This window comes from Eptatretus burgeri, chromosome 10, assembly GCF_056783735.1.
Source record: "Eptatretus burgeri isolate ZD-2024b chromosome 10, Ebu_testis_v1, whole genome shotgun sequence".
NCBI classification, from domain to species: Eukaryota; Metazoa; Chordata; class Myxini; order Myxiniformes; family Myxinidae; genus Eptatretus; species Eptatretus burgeri.
The window spans coordinates 99,234,158-99,256,029 of NC_140970.1; the positions used below are offsets into that span (position 1 = coordinate 99,234,158).

The 21,872-nt window shown below is 43.7% G+C and overlaps 1 protein-coding gene across 4 annotated transcripts in view; it reads left to right on the forward strand.

Moving 5' to 3' along the window:
- LOC147019259 (uncharacterized) overlaps positions 1 to 21,872 on the forward strand; it is a 45,961-nt gene that overhangs the window by 8,717 nt on the left and 15,372 nt on the right. The window contains exons 1-8 of one of the 4 annotated variants that reach the window (XM_085899594.1): positions 1,737 to 2,092; positions 8,103 to 8,913; positions 14,072 to 14,690; positions 14,830 to 14,919; positions 15,493 to 15,641; positions 16,312 to 16,468; positions 19,760 to 19,898; positions 21,765 to 21,823. In XM_085899594.1, the coding sequence (XP_085755720.1) occupies positions 1,933 to 2,092; positions 8,103 to 8,913; positions 14,072 to 14,690; positions 14,830 to 14,919; positions 15,493 to 15,641; positions 16,312 to 16,468; positions 19,760 to 19,898; positions 21,765 to 21,823 (2,184 nt within the window). In that variant the 5' untranslated portion in view covers positions 1,737 to 1,932. Of the gene's footprint in view, positions 1 to 1,736; positions 2,093 to 3,021; positions 3,312 to 8,102; positions 8,914 to 14,071; positions 14,691 to 14,829; positions 14,920 to 15,492; positions 15,642 to 16,311; positions 16,469 to 19,759; positions 19,899 to 21,764; positions 21,824 to 21,872 lie in introns of those variants that run through there. The other 3 variants (XM_085899595.1, XM_085899592.1, XM_085899591.1) reach the window with 3 other exon arrangements.

The window sequence follows — 21,872 nt, forward strand, 5'->3', positions numbered from 1 at the left end:
GGCATCCTTCATCATACAAAGTCCTTCCTCGACACGCCTGAACTCCAATCCACAAACAAGGTCTTCGTCCACAGCTTGATGGAGTACTACTCTTCCCTCTGGGCTGGCTCCCCTGGCCTCTTTCCTTTTTTTTCTTCCTCTTTCCTCCCTCTTCCCCTCTATAGAGCCAACTTCCACATTCTTTTCAATCTCATTCTTCCCTCCAAGTCAAGACAGCTGTTCACCATCTCAGATCACCCACCCCCCTCCCCCCAATCCAAAACCATGATCTTTTCTATCCCTGTTAACCCCTTCCCCACCCTAAACCCACCTCCTTCCAAGTTTACAATATTTCCTTCCTGATAGTTACCCGAACACGTGAAGCGAAAACTAGAGTTAAGCAATTGTTTCACTTCTGTCCGTCTGTCTCTGCAAACATCAGTTTATGACGGAGGAACAACTTGATTTCAATTTTGACCGTGAATCAGAAAACAAACCCGCTGCTGTTGAGCAGTAATTTGGCTCAAATTCGTCCCGATCGCACATGCGCAGAGAGTAGTGAGATAATATTTTTTTTTTTTACTCCATCTGCCTGTTTGGCAGTGAAACCAAATTGAAAATCATTCCAAACAGGAAACTTGCTGTTTTCAAGGATGTCATAAAGGACACGAACAACAGGCACGAAGAACTAATGTGGCATGTTAGATAAGGTGATTTCAAAGACACTGCGCCAACTGCGGTAAACATCCGGAAGATGTATATATATATATATATATATATATATATATATATATATATATATATATATATATATATATATTTTTTGCACAACCTTTAAAAAAAAAACAAAAAAAACATTTCCATTGAATTATATACTTGAACGCTGGAGAACACAAATCACCTTCTTGGGAATTGCAAAAGCCTTCCATTTGGCACAGTACGTGGACAAAATCTTCCGGCATTTTACGTCATCACGACCATTCAAATTTGACGCTCCTCAACCACGCCCACGTCCTTGTTTTCCACGCCCACGTCCTTGTGTGGTCTCAGGTGTTCTATGAACTCTCACGTTTCCGTCTGTGTCCATCTTCTCCACCCCTTGCTTTCCTCCCCTACCTCTCCTTCCAATCCCCACACCCATTTTGTTCCTCAACCCTGCTGTTGGTGTTTTTCCCCCCACCCTCTTTCTGCTGTTCCTTTTTGTTCTATTACATCCTGATTGATGTGTTCAGTGTTCGAGCTCTTCCTCGAGCCTCGACGATGTGTTACAAAAATAAAACAGAAAAAGACCCAATGGACCATTTAAGATTCCGATTATTGAGCCAAAAAAGTAAATTATTTCCAGAAATGTCCCATTTATCGAATGAAAGTTTTTATTTTTAGGGTTTTGGGTGTTGTGTTTTATTTATTTTTCTTCTTTTTTAAGCCACTGACCTAATTATCATCACCTGGAATGCGCGTGATGTTGCTGATTGCGGTTTTTCCTGAGTGCAGGGATTACCCTGGAGTCCCTTCAAAGGGGACCAAAGTTCGTTTAGCCGTTGTGTGAGGTTTCCAGGGTGTGTTCGACCACGCACTTGCTGAGTAACATATGTGGCTTCTCACGTCAGCCTTGAAGAGTCGTGGTCGCTCTGAAAGTGTTTTTTTATTATGTTATTTTGTATCTTGTCTGATATGGTCTCGAGAGGGTGGCGTTGTTGAAATGGGCGTGGGGATGTTTTTGGAGAGGGAGAGAGAGGCGGAGCGAAATGTGACACCTGCTGCGTCTCCATGGAGAGGGCACAGTGAGGAGGGATCACGGTAGCGAGTTGCTGTAAGAGTAGAGCACGGTTAATGGGACCTTGAGGGTAACCTCCTATTAAAGGTTACCCGAGGTACCTTGCCATGTTTTCATGCGTTTGCCTGCCTCACGTGTGGGCTGAGAGGTGAGGGTTTCTTATTCAGTGAAGCGCCATGGAACTAGTCCAGACTGTGCGAGTCGGAGGTTCAGATCCGCGTCAGGGCCTGTGGCTTCGCGGTCCGGCTGCGCCCGACGGCAGGTTCTTTTGCATCGTCGGAGCGTCGGAGCCATCTCCGTGGGATGTGAAGCTCATGGTGGTCACCAGATCGGCAGGTCGGTGGAGATCATTGGATGTTTTAAACCACCGACCCCCCCCCCCAATACTAATCCCCTTCAATTTGTCTCCAGGTGGTGGTATGCAAGGACAGGTTGAAGCTGCTCCAATAACTTAATTTTTTTAATGTTTTAAAATATTTTTTTTTGGGGGTAAATTTAATTTGAATCCTGTCACATGTGGTGTAAATATGGGATTGCTGGTAAATTGGGCAAATTTGATTTATGTAAAGGCAAGTTCATGCCACTGACTTCCCGCCCCACCCACCGTGGCATACATTTTCATATCTACTACTTGGTAACCTCCATGTAAAGTCCCTAGTAATTAAGGCACCCCTGTAGTTTTACTACACCGAGACTTGTGTTCCTAAGTAATAAAATCTTGTGTGTTTACCGCAGTTTTTGTGAAGTTGAGGTGAACTTGTACATAATGCGGAAACTTGACGAGGAGTTGTGGGAGACGCAACCGACTTGGCAGGTTCTGTCGTACTGTAGTATCGCAACTTTGGCGTCTTACATGGCACTTGTTGTACTGTACAAGACGACGCTGGAATGTGTTGTTGCAGTGTGCTACAAGAGCTTATGGTTTATTTGGAAAACAGACAGGGTGGTGTCCAGGTAACTTACTCACCTTGAGCTCTGTCGTTTGGTTTCTGTCCCCTACCCGACGATACACTGTCACGTTGGCGCTTTGCAGGCAGTGCGCTCGCCCTCGCGTGGCTGTTATGCTGGGTGTCCCATCTGCCAGCCTTCATTGTTCGATGAAAAGGTGTTTGCATATTGGTTCAATGTCCCACGGTGTCCTTCGCCGAAAGGCGTCGGCTCTTGAGCAGTGCTGCTCAGCCAGACTTCACCCAGCACAGGCTGTGGGACACGTGATCACAGTCATTTGTACGTCCACGAATAGCACATAGATGTCATCCAGATACGAACATCATTACTCGTGCCGACATGAAAAGCTTAAATGGTCTCTACTTTCCAATGATCGGATACAAGTCCATTTATACAACCCACAAACTTTTCAAACGACGCCATTGAAGTATGAAGCTGTTAGTTTGGGGTTTCTCTGATGTAATTTCAGCTGCCTGGACCGACAGGGTTGGGGGATAGCATTGTGGACACGGAGTATGCCTCCGCAGGCCAAAAGGCGCTGCTTGCTGCTTCCTTCTGTCCGAAATAAAAGTGCCAGCAACTCATCGATATCAAGATTACGCCAAAGGTATCGACTCTCCACGTTCGTTATGTCGTTTATTTATTGATATTTATTCGTTGTACAATTGGCTGACATAGCTGGAAATGTGATAACTTGGTGCTTTTGAGCACGGGTGGCTGATTCATTTTTCGAGCTGTTGGGATTTAAAGCCTGATATCTACATCCATGTGAAAGGTGTGGTTTTTGAGGACGGTACGGGGTTGTGTGCACAGCGCAGGTGGTCAGTGAGAATGGTTCCAAACGAGGTATCGTTCCATTTTGCTGAGATGGGCTGGAGAGAAGCTGTCAGTAAATCCGGTGAACTTGTGTTTTTTGTTTGTGTTGTTGCAGTGTAAGTAGCTTGTGAAGTAATATGGTCATGGAAGAATAGCTTGGATTGAGATGAGCTGGTCATAGTAAGACTTGTAAAGGATGGACATGACGTTGGCACTGCATGTCGAGGGAGAGCCTGGGAAGTCGTGAATTGGGGTGAAGGAAATAAATGAGACTATGTGAAACAAGCTGATGAGAAAACCAAGTCCGTCCGTCCGTCTGTCTGTTTGGGTCACCGAAATTGGTGACCCTTATTGTTGGGTCGCCGAAATTGGTGACCCTTATTGTTGGGTCGCCGAAATTGGTGACCCTTATTGTTGGGTCGCCGAAATAGGTGACCCTTATTGTTGGGTCGCCGAAATAGGTGACCCTTATTGTTGGGTCGCCGAAATTGGTGACCCTTATTGTTGGCTCGCCGAAATTGGTGACCCTTATTGTTGGCTCGCCGAAATTGGTGACCCTTATTGTTGGCTCGCCGAAATAGGTGACCCTTATTGTCAGTAATTCTGTCTTTGTTTGGATGTTTGTTCGTTTGCCATCAGCATAATTGGTAGTAAACGAGGGCAGATTTTGACCAAACTCGGGTGGTAGGTACATCTTATGACCTAGTGCTTTGGAAATTGTGATGGTTGCTAGGGACGCTTTGGTACCCTAGCAACAACCGAAAAACCTTCAAAATCGGTACCGTTCACGCGAAATCAATTCCTAAAGCCATTATCCCACGTAGGGTTATGAAATTCGGTACGAATGATCTACAGGTGATGCTCTATCAAATATATTCCAGTTTTTGTGATATATGGAATACTTTACCCGCAGCGCCCCCTACAATTAGGGTATGCGCAAAAATTGAAGGCCCCCTAGCGACCGGGTGAGTGCATCGATACGAATGGAACTTTGCAGGTTCATGATACTCAATGAGTACTACAACTTTGCCTCAGGACGTATTGACCGATTTCGCTTAGGTCAGGGGTCAAAGGTCAATTAGTGCAAAAATCGATAATATGCTAGAGCTGGAGGTGCCTTCGCGCCAAATGCTACTCCTCCTGTGGTTATGGTCAGATGGTCATGAAAATTCACACTAATCGTCTGGAATACATTGTGCACAAACGATCGAGCCGGATTTTCAATTTAGATCTTTGTTCACCCACAGCACCCTCTCGAACTTTGGGGATTTCCGATTTCAAACCGCATTTTTGGTACTTTTAATTCAAATAGATACCGAGTAGTTATCGGTAGATGGAACTGGATGAGATTTGATATGCATAATCTTAAGGTGATTCCCTATCCGCTATATGACATCCATTTTGCTCTATATCTTATCGTTTCCACGCTCGGCGACCCATCGCCGCCTACCGTCTTGTCTGTCTGTCTGTCTGTCTGTCTGTTTGTCCATCTAGATTTCTTGCTGTCAGTCGGTTTATGGCCTAAGTCTTTGAGAACGAGCTGGCCTGACCTGATTTACAAGGAGAAATTGCAATACCAGAAATTTTGAATTTGTTTGTGGTGTTCGCGACAACTCGCCTGCTCTTCGTGAACAACACCGTGGGATCCTGACCATGCGTCAGGGTCGATGCACTTTTCTTTTATTTTCTTTTTAGCAGCGTCTCACGTAGCGAACACTGCTCATAGAGAGCTCGGTGTTGTTCTTCTTGTTGTTCTTGTTCTTCTTGTGAAAACAAAACCTTAACCTCTCGGATCAGCTCTTGTTTAAACACGATCCGGATCTCCTTAAATCCTAAACACCTGTACACATCCTCACATTGAGGGTGCCTTTTGAGAGCGTCGATCATGAAATTTTAAATATATTCGGACATTTGCTTTAAAGTTTCAAAAAGTTCACGTTACTATTTAAAGATTATTCCATTTAATGTATTGTAATTTCGTAAATACACGATTTATTTCGTAAATACATTATGACGGGTCTCGCTATTGGCTTAATCAAGGCACGTGACGAAATATCGGAAGTTGTTGTTGTTTATTTATTTATTTATTTATTTATTTATTTATTTATTTATTTATTTATTTTTAGCCGACAAAACCTTTAGGACGCTGCTCTTGGACACATTTGTCCTTGTTTTTCATGCAATGCTCTGTCTGAAAAGCACCAATTTACTGGTTTTCCGTTGTTGAGAGTAAAACCTAAGCAAGACAGCTCGTATGTATGTTTACTTCTTCTCTGTAGCATTGTCAGACTCCCTACCGGATGAATGAGGGGAAATTAACTAATTGATTAATTTATAAGAAGAAGATTGTGACATGTTTTGTGATCTGGGTTCATACTTTCATGCCAACCTGGAGTGGAAACTTCTTCGGTTGTTGCGACCAATAAAATGTAATATTTTGCTTTAATCCTGAAAACTTGCTCCATCCTCCACTTAAGGTGGACGGAGATTGTTTCCACCCCTGTTTGTGAGCAGGATATCTCAAGTTGTGGACGGATTATGAGTAAACTTGGTGTGAATGAGTTGGGTAGGTGATGAGAACAAGCAGATTCCATTTTGGTTGGGGTCCAGATGCAGATCCGGCCTATCGGTGGGTAACAAAACAAACTCGGCCTGGCAGAGGTACGCGCTCCACTGAGTGCTGTTCAAGTTGCAAATGTTTTAGAACATTAATTGTTTAATTTGAGTGGAATTTCTAAAATGTTGACCCATCAATGCACAGTACTACCTGATCGTTATGCAATCTAACTAAAACGAGGTCCTGTATGTTCCTTATGGAATCCAAAACGGTTTGGCTGACCTCTCACAAATGGTGCATTAGTGCTTTGGGTACCTAGGGGTACCTTGGGGTACCTCGGTCATGACCTTAAATAAATCCCCTGTGAGTGGGGGGAGACGACTTGTGATTTTAACCTGTGCATGTGGTTGAATAACTGGCCATTGTGGGTGGAAAACTATGCAAGGTATCAAAGTTATGTTGTCTGGCATGATTGTACTGCCAGGTGTGTTGTTGAACTTCATGACTGTGATTCTCGCTGGTGTGTGTGTGTGTGTGTGTGTGTGTGTGTGTGTGTGTGTGTGTGTGTGTGTGTGTGTGTGTGTGTGTGTGTGTGTGTGTGTGTGTGTGTGTGTGTGTGTGTGTGTGTGTGTGTGTGTGTGTGCGCGCCCTTTCTCTTTGTGAAGATCATTTGTATGAAATGTGAAGCACCTGGTCAATCTTTTTTTTTTTTTTTTTGTCTTGGTGAGGTGCTGTCCAGATAACGAGCAATGTAACCTGGTGTCAGCCTGGTTTGGGCTCGGTGGTTAGGGTGGCGGCTTGGGATCCTCGGGTCCTGAGTTCAAGCCCTGTTGGGCCACTGAATTAATATACACCAGGAGGTTGACTCAGCCTGTCATCCTTCCGAGGTCGGCGAAATGAGTACCAGTGTACTGGTAAGGGGGACACTGCATCAGCGGCATAGCCACGTCCCAACCAATGATGCAACCAGCAGCCACAGGCTGCACTCAATAGAGAGACCTGGTGTCGAGGAAGACCAGACGACTACTTGTTGCCCACAGTTCAGGCAGGAATTTTATAATTTGTTCAGAGTGCTGGCGATAGCTTGCCTACTCTTTGCAAAGGATGCCACGGTTTCTTTAATGTCTTCCAGCTAATGCTGGCGAACGGGACACCCAGTTTAACATCCCCCTGAGGGACGGCACTCGCAATGTTTTACCCTCCAGATGAAACACCAGGGTGACGGTTCATACATGGGTCGGGATTCGAACCCAGGTTAGACAGCTTGAGTGCGCATTCCACCAGACTACCCCTGCCAGCCTAATGTAACTACTACTCTTACTACTCTAATGGAGATGGGTTCGAAACTTCAAACTCGCTTCCCCGTACGGTCCAAACCTGGTACCTTGTGATTGTATTTATTTATTTATTTTTCCTTCATCTCTGAATTATTCAGTGCTTCTGGTTGGCATCGGCTTGATGAATGATTTAGATGCCAAAGCACATCTCCTGGAATGTCGATTTCCCTGTACTTGTATCCCAATATTTTGGTGAAGACTCCACGGTGCGATTACTGTATGGCGGTGCATCAGGGAGATACCTTGAAGTAGGTGAAGTTTCAACAACTCCCTTGTACCTTTTGATTAAACCCCCCCCCCCCAGAACAAGTTGATGCCAACCATGAACTATACTCATATTTATTATATCTTTAAAAATGATTTATTGATCCAACATTGAATTCTGAGATAGGATGACTGTTCATATGGCTGAGGGTTATAATATTAAGTGAAAGTTTAAAAAAAAAAAAAATTCATTTATTAGGGAGTGACTTTGGGTTATTAGGTAATTTGTTTAAAACCATAAACCATCATACCGCCCATGAAACTGGCATGTATCGGTGAACAGCTAGTTTCATGTTCCACCAGGCAAGCCGTTCTAACAATCGTATCTCCAGTTGCTCATGCGCTCAGCTATCGTGGGAATCGATGATTGTGTTTAACAGCTGTTCCACCTTTTGCTGTTTTTTTTTTTTCTCCTTCTGTGCAGTTTCGAGGACAAAAGTCGTGCCAGATGTCGCGCCACGGACACTAGATGTGGGGGCCCTGCGCCTTCCGAGCGCACTTCCCAAATCGACTTCTACCCCTCGGAGTCGTCACCACGCACAAGCTGGTGTTGCGGAAGCCGCGGGACTGAGGAAGTCTCCGGGAGAAAGGAGCTGTAAAATGGGACAACCGGAATGCAGGTTGCAGCACAGCCTGTCATTACCAAATAATGATGTTGCATTGAACACACAAACTGACGTTTCTCATCTGCAACCAACGGATGCCTTCAATGACGAAAAATCTTCACCGTTTGGTGCTTCGTATGGAAGGCTGAAGGCTAAACTCGGTTTGAAAGACAAACCCAGTGGTCAGACACTTGTGGACTCCACACCTTGTGCGGAATCGACGTTTTCAAGCTTTTTCACAAGTACACCATCTAAACCCTCTGGTGCAGTTTCCGAGGGTCGGAAAGTTCATAAGCTCACTCCGACCAAGAAAACGCCCCCTATTGCAACTCATCTGAGTTTCCTGTTCTACTCCAAAACTGCGGAGGCGACATCGCAAGCTCCATGTCTGGACAACAAACTGGAAAGTCGACAATGCAGGAGACGGTTGGGATATGACTCGTGCGCAGGCCACGCGACGGTGGAGGGTTCTGAAGCGGCCGGTGATCGCAGATTCGGCAAAAGTGGATCGGCAGACGGCAAAGCGCATGTGAGATCGTATCGCGGAGCAGGAGGATCTTCGAGACCCAGCGTCATGACTCTGGTCACCATGTTTCAAGGGGACAACATCCAGCCACTAAAGGCAGACGTGTATGTATGTGCAGGGTGTTGAGTTCGTGATTTTTGCTGAGTTAACCGTATTTAAATGCGAGGTCTAACAATTGATTCTGTTCCTCGTTTTCAATCGTGAATGCAATCTCTGGCAGCTTTCCTCCATCGTGCATCGATATCATGCCTGTGTGTTTTATTTTATTTATTTATTTATTTTCTACATTTGCTTATCCCCTTGTTCCACTATCTGTTCATCATTGCGAGTTATATCTGCCTCTTGGTGTATTTGAGTACCATCCCCAAGGATGATTGTGCTGCTAAAGAAACCTCCTTAGAAATGAAATCAAGATTCCTCCCTCGCCCCTTCCCCCACATCCATTGTCGGTGATCTGACCATTCTGACCTCTGTTTGGTTTTTCCTCTCCTCATACATGAAAATAACACTCAGGTGTTGACAAATTAAGTTTGAGGAGGAGATTATGACCTTACTCTGTGCAGAGCGTTGGTGCTCCTTAAGCAGTGTCCTTGGCTATTGGGCACGATCCTGGAAGGATCGCCACTCCGACGCAGTATACCAGCAAGCTGGCACTCAATTTGCCGACCTCAGAAGGATGACAGGCCGAGTTAACCCCACCTGGTATTAATTTAACAGCTGAGCGGGATTTGAACTCTGCACCCGAGGATCCCAAGCACACCACCCGAACCATTAAGCCAACACCAGGCATGTAGGTAGTGCAAATAAGTTTGATGCTTACATGGCATCCTACTATTAATTTGCAATAGGTTACTGGCTTTGACACCAAGACAAACTTTTATTCTAACCAATCTGAAATACCAGACTCGCCGATCAAAAAATAAAAAATCGAATAAACTCACCGAAAACATGGACCAACTTCTATCCTCGTATATGGTGACTTCAATTATCATGTCAGTTAGCTGGGTGTGGGTATCTCTCTCGCATGTCATGACACTTCAGCAAAAGACTCCTGCGACTGATGGGGACTGACACAATTTGTCAACTTCCTGACCCGGATCTCAACCAATGGTATTCCATCTCTTCTGGATCTGATTTTGACCAATTTCCATGAAGATATTTGCTGTTCCTTCTCCGCTCCAATCGGTTAATCTGACCACGTCCTTGTCAAAGTGGACATCTCTCCGGCTGTTATTAGAGAACCACCTCAGCACCGTCGAGTCTGGCATTTCGCTCAGGCCGACTGGCAGGGTCTCCGAGCAGACATGAAACTTATCGCTACTTTCTCCAACATCAACTCATCCTGGGAATTCTTTCAAAGAAACTTGCTCTCCCTCATGCACAGATTTATCCCCTCTCGTGTTCAGTTGTGCTACCCTTCCTCCCGCCCTTGGTTCACTGAAGGTTGTGGTGAGGCAATTGTCCTGAAACGACTTGCCTTGATCTCATGGAAGGCAAACCCAACTGAGGGTAATCTCAGTTCCTTCTACAAAACTTGGAACAAGTGTGTATCTACCCTCAGGAGAGTCAGGAAAACAACATCTTTCTCATCTCAAGTCTGAACTCTCAAACCTCTCTCCCTCCTCAAAATCCTGGTGGCATCTAGTTAAGTCCGTTTCTGGTCTATGTTCCCCCTCCATCCTCCCTTACCTCAAATGGCCACACTGCTGACACTGCACACGAAAAAACTCAATGCCTAAACTCGGTGTTTGCATCTAAATCTTGTGTCCAAAACCCATCACTTTCTCTACCCACCTTACCCAGTCGCACCCAACTGTCCCTGGACTCCGTGTCCTTTTCTCCTGACAAGGTGGAGAGCTTGCTCTGAAACCTCGACTCAGATTCTGCAACCGGTTCAGACGGCATCAGCCCACGTGTCTGAGAAACCAACTCTGCTGGTCTTGCTCACCCTCTCTCTGTTCTATTCACCCTCTCATTTGCTCAAGGTCATCTGCCATCTGCTTGGAAATCTACAAACATCACTGCCCTGCACAAAAAAGGTGCAAAAACAGACCAATCAGCCTTCTCCCAATCATCAGCAAGGTTCTGGAATTCATCATCACTATGGACAATAAATCCTTCCTCTTCTCCAATGGCTTGATTTCCGGTCATCAATTTGATTTCAGACCAGGTCACTCTACCCTGGATATGCTGCTTCTGCTCTCCCATCAATGGATGGAGGTCCTCAACGCCAGACATGAAATCGGAGCCGTAACCCTTGACATATCATGTGCTTACAATACAGTCTGGCACCCTGCCCTACTCACCAAACTCTCTTCCTATGGTGTCCAAGGCCATCTCCACTCATGGCTGGCAGACTTCCTCTCCTGTTGCAGTCACCATGTGGCCCTAAATAGAGTTCTTTCATCCCCTCTTCCTGTCCAGGCTGGAGTTCCTCAAGGTAGCGTTCTGGGCCCTGTTCTTTTTCTGGTTTTCATCAATGATCTCTCGGACTCTGGAAAATCCTCCATGTCTCTTTGCTGATGACTCCACCCTCTGCCGTATCAGCAGGCTGCAGATCAGGATAAAATCACAAGCTCGTCTAACGCTTGGAACATGTCACACACTCACTATGTCTCTCCATAAGGACCGTCTGGAAACCCCTGCCCCCCCCCCCTCGCCATCTACTTTCTCAACAATCCTTGTGAAGAAGTCCTTTCATTAAAGCTTTTGGGCCTCACTATGTGCCATGATCTTTCCTTGGAAAGCCACATTTCCAAGCTGGCCTCCAAAACCAGTCGCCAACTGGGCATCCTCCATCATGCAAAGTCCTTCCTCGGCACACCTGAGCTCCTGAAAATGTACAAAGCTTTCAGCCACAGCTTGATGAAGCTGAGAAAGGTGCTCTCACCTTTCTCAGCTTCAGGCTGTGTGAACCAAGGCATTTAGGATCATTGGTATCTCCTGTAATGAGGCTGAATCTCTGTCTCTGTCTCTGTCTCTGTCTCTGCAGCCCCCTTCTGCTCACCTTCACCCTTTCATTCCTCTTTTTCCCCCACCTTTGGAACAAACTCCCACACTCTCTCCAATGCCACTCTTCCCGCCAGGTCTTCAAAACAGCTGTTCACCACCACCTCTTATCTTCCCCCATCCAAAACCATGATCTTTTGTACCCCCGTTAATCCACCCCAATCCTACCTCCTTCAAATCCCTGCTCTCCTTCCTGAAAGTCCCTGAAGTGTCCATCTTGGTTACGCTGTGTACCCTGCCCCACCCCTCTCCCTTCCACAGATCTAATGTCTCTTCCACACTGTTTTGTGCTTCCCTCTCCTGCCCCTCGTCTCCTCCTCCCCTTGTTATACGCTTTGTGTGTTAACTCTTATACGAGCCTTGACATTGTATACAATTAAAATTTAAACTTTCCGGGAGGCGACGATGGTTCGCGGCCATTATTGAACAATGCCACGATAGGTACAATTGAGGTAGTGGAAGCTTTTGAAGGAAGCCCTACCGTAAAAACCTATACTATCTCTTCCGTCAAAATTGACCAAATGGAATCGGATTTTTTTTTTTATACATTTTACTTATGGACATTACGCACAGCTTCTAGGAAATGAAATTGCGAGAGAAAAAATCGAGAAAATAAATAAATAAAAAGTTCAAGTGGGCATGGGACGGCCCTCATACAAAAATGACAACTAGACCATGATATCTAGCTTGTGTCCAAGTTTCATCAAGATCGCATCAAACGTCACGGAGTTATGCTCTGGAGAGTCACAGACAGACAGATAGACAGACAGACAGACAGACAAACATACAGACACAACAAAAATAGTGGTCACTGCTGGCGCCCGCGAACCAAAAAAAGTTTCAAATGGAGCATCTTGCCAACATAGAGCATTTCAATTGCATCAGATGTGGAAATAAATGTGAATTGTTGCTCCCAGCTTGCCGCCTCCATCCCCATCCCGGTTAGAACCCCGTGTGGGCACGGGCAACTTGCGTATTGAATAAAGAAACCTGCTTGTCACTTGTTGGGAGAAATTATGTTCAAAATGCATCTCAAAGTGTTTTCTAAATTGTGCTGTAGATACTCTTATGAAATCCGAAAGTAGAAACGGTTTGTCATTTTCAAATATTGCCGCCATCTCTTGTATTGAGCTGCTTTATTGCTGAGATAAGCCACTGAAGCTTGCGCATGAGAACGTGTGTTGCTGCTGATTCAGGCACAACAGTTGCCTTGTGTTGAGGATAGACGAGAACCCGAGAGGATGTATGTTCACATACAGCTGGAAGCCGCACCGTTAATGATATTTAAGTATTGAGTATATCATGACTAACCTTATGCAAGAATGCAAGGACATATGTCTTTTGTTGTCTTGCCTTTGTATAATAGAGGTTGTGTGGCTGTCGCTATGTCGCCTTTATTCACTCGTCGATTGGTTGTAGCACTGACCAATTGGGTGTGACGGGTTTTTCCCAACATCGTTCTTCACGTTCGTTGTTATTGCGTCTATATCTCGGCGGTGCGGCGTCTTTATCACACTTTTGACTCTCTGGATACAAGGTGGCCATCCAGGTCACCAATAAAAAATTCCAGTATTTCAAATCGTGTTCCCTTATCTTGTGGGATGGAGAATGATATATGATGCAATCACAGGAATCTGTAAACATAGTACATAGGTGTGTACATGTATACATCAACATTCTAATCGCTAACTATGATTCCTGGAGGAAGGCATTGAGCATTTAATCGTGGTGGCTGTGGTGTCCTGCTTTTTTTTTTTTTAACAAAACAAATTAATAAAACGTTTGTTTTCATCGTAAGGCAGCATTTCAAGTTTGCTCTAACCAGGGACGATGAACGGAACGATCTGAGATTGCAGCCCTCTTATTCTTGATTTGATTGAGTTATTTAGCTGCTTGCGGGAATGTAACCTTGATCCACATCAAATATACATGAGGATTACGAGTTGAGGTGTGCAGTCAGTTGTTAACTTGATGGCAGACGTACGTTTTGAGAAAATGCTGTGCCTTTTCCAATCCTGTTTGCCATTCCCAAACTTTTCCTGGGTGCACAGTTCATGATTCCTTGACCCCAGGCTCAAATACCTTTTCTTGTTAATTTGTCTATTGGTCTGATCCTTAAGTCCATGTTCTTTCGTAAGCCTGGGATCACTGCACTGTTAAGAGAGGGGGGAAAAAAATAAATAATCCCTGTCTTTCTTTCTTTCTTGAAATTCTATGCAAATATTTGTCCTTGTATTTACTTTTATTTTACAGAAGTGATGGAAGGAATGTAGAACCATGCAAAACTCTGAACTTCCGTGAACTAGATGATGGGATGAACGACGAAGACGAAAATATTGCGGAAGAGATCTCGCCGGTCCTGACCCCAACTGAACGGATCATCAATGACGAGCGTGACTTCCAGTCTCTGGGGCAGAGACAGGACTGCAAACCTGTAAAGCGTCTCCGAGTTCCTTCCCCAGAGAGGTTGGATGCATCACTATCTAAACGAGAACAACCTTCGCAAGAACATGCGCCGCCTACCGAGCTGGAAGATACTTTGCAGGCAGGTCGTGCGTCTTCTGGGGTGGACGATGTACAATGTAGTGGTGATTTATCTCAAATGCAAGCTGGGCGGCAAAGGGTTGCTGAATCTTTGCTGGACGATGCTCAGGAGAGAGTTGATTTGGATCACCTTTTGAAGCAAGAGCAATCCATCCCACCAAAGGATGGCTTTCAGGATGAGGAAACGGCTGAATGGGAGAATCTTCAACAAAAGGACGAAGCAACTACCCTTCTGCACGATGAGCAGTGTGAGGATGGTGAGAGTTGTGAGACTGCAGATGGCGCCATGTCTGACCAGCAGAACCTGCATGAACCTACAACCCCGAAGGCAAGTGTTTTATTTATTTATTTATTTTTTTTTTTTTGGGGGGGGGGGTAATTAAAGATTGATTGTTGTGAGAATTTCCATGGAAGTAGTGTGTGCATATGTGTATTTATTTTTTTTTTTTCTCCTTGTGGCCTAACAGTTGAATGTGCAAGAAAAGCTTTTCCTGATCGCTGATGAATTGCTGCACACGGAGCAAGCATATGTGCAAAGATTACACCTGCTGCATAAGGTGTAACTAAAAAGTGTTTTAAACTTTTATATATGGGGTTTTTCTTGTTTGTGAGTTGAAAAAAAACCAAAAATGTTGTACAGTTGCTGCACTCTTAAAATAAATATATATATTTTTAAACTTGAAATAATTCGCATTATCTCGTGTACAGCAGTACAGTTTGTAATGTTTTGCAACTGATAAACAGTGAGGTCTATATTGGGATATGCAGCTTTTGTTTTGATACAAATTGAAATGAGACTAATCTTGCATCGCTATCATACGTTCGTTGACACACTTGGTAAAAGGGTGACATGATAGAACAGATTTTTATCACAAGTATTGAACCTTTGGCTGAATTCAAATTGTGTTTCGGTTAAATCTCGTGAGGTCATCATTTGCCTGGTACCCTGTCCAAATTCTCTGCTCGGGGGTTTCCTATTGAATTTTCACGACTTGCAGTGAATGGAAGTTCTGAATATGGTCTCGGCATGATGGGCCAAACGGCCATCTCTTGTGTCCAAATTTCCTTGCGCATAAACTTTCCACGTTTTATTTCCTGGGAGACCATTGTGTGTTTGCCATTGTGTTCAGGTGTTCTATGCTCACCTGCTGGAAGAAGCACAGGAAAAAGGGCTGTATCCAGTGGAGACTGTGATTGGTATTTTCTCCAACATCTCGTCCATCCATACCTTGCACCAAGACTTCCTGCTTCCTGAACTAGAGAGCCGTATGCAACACTGGTGAGTCTCTTCTCGATAACAAACAAAAAAAAAATGAACTTGAGTGAAGTCGATGGCACGCCATCGCAAATCCCTACTTTTCCCACCTAAAGCAGAGTTGAAAGATGGCAAAAAGTTCCATCAGGATTGACTCGATATCAAATTTAATTTAAAGAAGATCTTCTGTTTCGACCTCATGACATCAAGGGTTTTAAAACCCACTGGGGCATGAACTGGGGGGGGGGGCAAAATCCCACAAAAAATCGTTACGTATTTCATGCATTCCCCAATGTTGATTACATATACAAAGTTTTTCATGAAAAAAAAAAGTTTTTAAATGTTTATTTTAAAATCTCAACAATTAGAGTGCTCTTCTGGTTTTAATTCTGGCATTAAATTTAAGAACAAGTTGATTGCATATGGACATAAAATCAGAGGGTCGATGCTCTTGATGCTTTCAATTAATTTATCAATCTATGATCGGCAACCACGAGCGGACTACCAAGGTGTCTTGCGTTAATGAAATGAGATGAGCACGAGAGGCTTTGAAATGTTTTTATTTATTTATTTTTTTTACAAAATAAAATATACTTTTATCTTTTATTAACGATTAAAGTGTTGTTGTGGTTGAGTTGTTCCAACGTTGTGTGCAGCACGTACTTTGCTCTTTCATGTTGATCCGCACCACTAGGAATGAGACTCCACGGATCGGCGACATACTGCAAAACTTTGCACCATTTCTCAAGCTATATGGAGAGTATGTGACAAACTTTGACAGAGCCATGGACCTGGTGAATACATGGTTAGAGCGTTCTTCATCCTTCAAAACTACAATCCAGAGAATCCAGGTAATTTGTTTTGGTTGTTTCATGTGTTGAATTATTAAAGACACTACCTCTCACTCAATATCTCAAGTTTGCCTTGCTTGAGTTGCATTGATTCATTCTCGTGCAGCAATAATGTTAATTTTTTCAAAATGTTTGTGTTTTTGTGGATTCTTGTTATTATTATTAATTTTTTGATGTGCACAAAAACTATTTGGTCCATATATTATGAAAGGTGTGTGTGTGTGTCACTTCATTGGAAATGGTTCATATTGCAGAAGTAATAAAATGTGGGACCATTGAAAAGCTTGTACCGTAATCAATTTGTTTGGTTGGAAGCTCGTGATCAATTTGCGTGGTTTGAAAGCTAATAATCCATTTGCTTGGTCGGAAGCTTGTGATTGATTTGCTTGGCGTTCAGCACCCCGGCGATGCCGCCGTGCAGCACATGGAGTCGGAATTGGGAGGGAGCGGTGCACAATAATTGATTGATCAATTACATAATTCAAATAAATAATAATCGTAAAATAATTAATTTCTTAATTGGCTGATAACGTACCGAAACCACCACAGTTTCATCGAAATATGTAACTTTTTGAAAAGTAAATAAATAAATAATAAATAAATAAATAAAAATACCCTTTATAGCCAAATCACATGGTCAGTGTCATTTCCAAATATCAGCTTCCGAGCTCAAAAGTTGCCTGAGATATCGCCAGGCTGAGAAATAAAATAAATAAATAAATCGATAAGTAATTGATTAATCAAAAAATAAAAATGCCATTTTTGCCAAAGCGCATCGTCTCTCTTTTGTCCCCAAATTTCAGCTTCCTAGATCCAATGATGGCTGAGGTATCGCCTGGACAAACAAACAAATGAAAAATCACTCGTAGAGTGACAACTTGGTGAAACGGAACGGCATTCCGAAGAGAACATACCTCTTCCAGGCTGAATAGTTTACATTTCGTATGCCTCTGATAGGTCGGATCTGATTCTGGACCTTCAAAAAAATCGAATCGACTTGTTCTTGTCACTGAACCAACTCTTCCACCTCGTTTTGTCACAAGTCGTCCACAACTTTTAGAGATAACATGTTATCCATAGTTTTTGGCCTCATCTCCCAATGGTGAGCAATCAGTTAAAAATTAAACGATTATTGTATCCAGATCTAGATTCGGATCGTCACCAAAATTGAATGATTTCTTCCTAGTGGCACTCCCAACCTGTCCACCAAGTTTTTCGTGTGAATCCATCCATAACCTTTTGAGATGTTGTGCTATATTTCGTTTGTGACCCTTTTAATGGTGAAGAATCACTTAAATTCTCAGATTCGGATGTTCACCAAAATTTATCTTTGCCGTCCTGGGCCGGTCACCTACACACATTTTTTTTTTTAAACAATTGCTTGAAAACTGTGGCCAAAAATCGTGAGATCGACAAATGCTACAGATTAACATGCTTGGCCAAATTTTTTTTCCGCCAAGTAACGGAGTGAAAACTGAGTACTCCCTTCCTTCGGCGCTCGGTGATGGCGTCATGTATTGCCTGGATATGGAATTGGGATGGAGCGGTGTACAATACGTTTGCTTGGTTTGAAGCTAATGTTTCATTTACTTGTTTGGAAAGCTAATACTGTGATACATTTGCTTTGTTGGAAGCTTGTGATCGATTCACATGGTTGGAAAATTGATTTGCTTGGTTTGAAGCGAATAATTTATTTACTTGGTCGGAAAGCTAACGCTGTAATCGATTTTCTTGGTTGGAAAGCTAATTTAATATACGAGTGCGTGGCCGTACGTGCAAAAAAAAAAACAAAAACGCATGCCAGAAACAACAACCACACAGGCTGTTCCTTCATTCTCACGTGGCCGTACGTGCAAACCCCCCCCAAAAAACTTTTAAACAACCACACAGGCCGTTCCTTCGCTCTCGCATGGCCGTACGTGCAAGCCAAAAAAAAACAAAACTTTCAAACAACCACACAGGCCGTTCCTTCACTCTCGTAAACGACGACTGGATTGGGGCATTGTGTTTATCTATAAATGCGCATAAGAAATCGAGAAATTATTAGAATACAGTAAGTCATCACTATCCGGAAGTCCGTACGTTGTAACCCGTAATGGGGAATGCGGCTGAGGATCTCTTCCCCAACGGCCATGCCTACGCAGCAACGTGTCCTGTGATTGGTAACTAAATGGCGCATTGGCCACGCCTAAGCGGTAACGCGTCCTGTCATCGGTTGGTAAATTAATGGCCATAACTTGGGAACCACTTGTCCGATTAATATCAAACTTTGAAAAGGTCCCCAGCAAACCTAGCGAGTTTCAATTAGATTGGACCAGTGGTTGTCGAGAAACAGCAGACACACAGACACACACACACATTGCTGGAATTATAGAGAGATAAAGCTCTTTCTAATCACTCACCGATATTAAGGATCGGTACATTCTGGGTGACGAAGAAAGCTGAAATTTTGCATGCCAATGGACATCAAAGCCGGTACACCGGAAAAATTCACCGAATCTTCGGACAACATCCACAAATGAAAATATAAATAAATGAAAAAAAAAATACAAATGAGTGACGTGACCCAAGACAATGGGGGAAGCACGGTGATTTTGTGTGCCGACTGACATCGAAGCCGATACACTGGGAAAAATTGCAGAACCATTGGAAAGAATTCGTAAATGAAAAATCAAATGCAAGTGAGCGACCCGACACAATGGGGAAGCACAGTTCCGTATGCTTGCACAATGTGAAAGCCCACGCCGCGAGTACTGCAATATATTTGCTTGGTTGGAAGTTGGTCATCTATTTGTTTGCTCGGTTGAAAGCTCCTGCTCGATTTGCTTGTTCCAAAAAAAATAATTGTCCGTTTAATCACAATGATGCTTGTTTTTAACAGCCCCTCTTTCTAAATATCGAAGAAGAATACGAGTGATGCTGCGAGGATGGGGATTTCATTTAGTGGTTCCAATGGTAACCCCTTACCTCGAGTGGCTCGATGCCTCGTTTGGGGTGATTTCCATAAATATGTACATTTAAAAAAAAACCGTTAATTATTTTACAACATGAAACTTTTTGGACGGGAGTGGAGCAGTGAAAATTATATGTAGTAATATTTCTCGAAGCAAGAGAAAAAGATATAAAAGTACAAGGAAGGATGACAAAGTTTTTATTATTATTATTATTTTTTTTCATAAAACTTTGAAAAAAAATTATTTATTAATTAAATTTTAATTGCACAAGTCTGAACTTTGTTCTGATTTAGTGTGAGTATGTGTAATACATTATATAATACTTGTGCCCTTGTAGAAACAGAGGGAGTGTGGAAGCCTCACACTTCAACACCATATGCTCGAACCGGTGCAGCGGATCCCGCGGTATGAGCTTCTACTACGCCAGTACCTCAAGCACTTGCCAGCCGGGGCACCTGATCATGCGGATGCTTGCAGTATGCTTACATCATTTAATGCAATGATTCTATTACCTGACGACACTCGATTTTTTTTTTTTTTTAATATCGTGGTTAAAATATGTCTATAACCTGCTGGATGGAGACTCATCAACCAGGAGTGATTGCTTACGGATGTCAAATATCCCACATTTTCTTTGGTTAAGAGTAAGGAAGATTGTGTCAGCACTGTGGCCAAATTCCAAATTCCTGCCTCCACTTGCTTCGGTGAGCCGGTTCGCAAAATACGGGCCTTTCACATTTGCTCCAAAACACCAACTCGTCGGTGAAGGCATCGGAGTACGAGTTTTAAAACTTGGGTTAAGAGGTGTGAGCATGGGAAGCAAGGTTCACGGAGCAGCATACAAGAGGAATAAACCTCTTGTAAGAAAAGACGACGCACCACACTGACAACGGGGAGTTACACGCGCACGCGCACATTTTCTTAAACGTTTCTGGCAAACAATCTTAACGTAGGGGAAAAAGTGGTATTAATGGAAATGGCAAAACAACCAAAATGGGAAATTTAGTTCTGTGTATTTAAATAATGTTCTGCTGAATTGGTACATTGCTCACAATAACACACTGCAATAGACAAAGTGGTACAAGAGGCTGAGCAGATAACAAGGCATCACAACCTCGTGCTCTGGAAAAACACTCCCGACGATCGGCGGCCGCACCACACCAGAATGGACAGTGCGGTATTCCATCTGACGATGGATACGGTATATCGTTGGCAATATCACAGCAGGGAATGCCGTCACCACCACGGTCTCCATATAATTGAAGAAAGTATGTTGTACGTTTTTCATCTACTTCTCTTGAGAGAATTTGACCGAAGAAGCTGAAGCTTTCAGAGATTACCGAGGGCACCTTGAAGTTGTACCTGTGTGAGTTTTGTTGTATTCCATCAAGTTTTGGGAAAATAACTTTTTTTTTCTTCCTTTTGGGGGAGGGGAGAGTGGAGGAGGTGCAAGTGGAATTATCCGAGCCATATAACTACGATGTAATTGTATGTGGACGTAAGCACTCTTCTTCTTCTTTCGGCTGCTCCCGTTAGGGGTCGCCACAGCGGATCATCCGTTATGATTCGCATACTGATTTGGCACATGTTTTACGCCGGATGCCCTTCCTGACGCAACCCCGGTCACCTCTTACGACACAGGGATAAGGATTGGGTTTCGCCATAATTCCGGGCTGCCCTACACCCTCTTATAGCGTGGCCTCGCGCAGAGTTCCTGTCCTCAAGCGATCCTCCAACCCAAGCCTCCGAGTAGCCGGATTACAGGTGCCCGCCACTATGCCCGGTATATGGACAAAAGCAGTATGCATGTTTTTGCTTTCTATACGTAACCTGGGTTAATTTATTTTCGGAAGCCATCGCGGCAGCGGTCTGTTGCCAATACACCGCTCGAGTAAAGGGATGCATCAGAAGAACGCGTGCACGCTTGGAACAAGATCACCCATTGGGTGGTTAGGCCTACTCTGCTGGTCATGTTAATTTGAGGTCAATTGGAGCACCAAGTCGCCCACACCGCCGACCTCGCAAGTTGATCGAGCACAGGTGGCAGCACCAGGGAAACTGCAATTTAATTTTTGCCAAAAGCTACCGCTGAAAGAAGTGGAGTGAAATTGGGAGTACAGCAAAAGTGTGGCGTTTCCAAGTTTTTATTTAAATTCTCATTTTAATATGAAATATTTTCCTCATCCATTTGTCTTTGATGTAACGGTGAGACCCTCGGCGTGCTTTGACGCTTAAATTTGTCGACATACTGTCGTGGGAATTTTTGATTACTCGCATTGAATCCCATTTGCTAACTCGTGATGAAGTAAAACACGTTTTGTCCACTTTCTGTTTACCGACAGAAGCGATGGAGATTATTTCCAAGGCTGCGGACCATTCCAATGTGGCCATTAAAAAGATGGTAAGAACGCGTTCTATCAGATTGCATAATCTGTTTGTAAAAAGCAAAA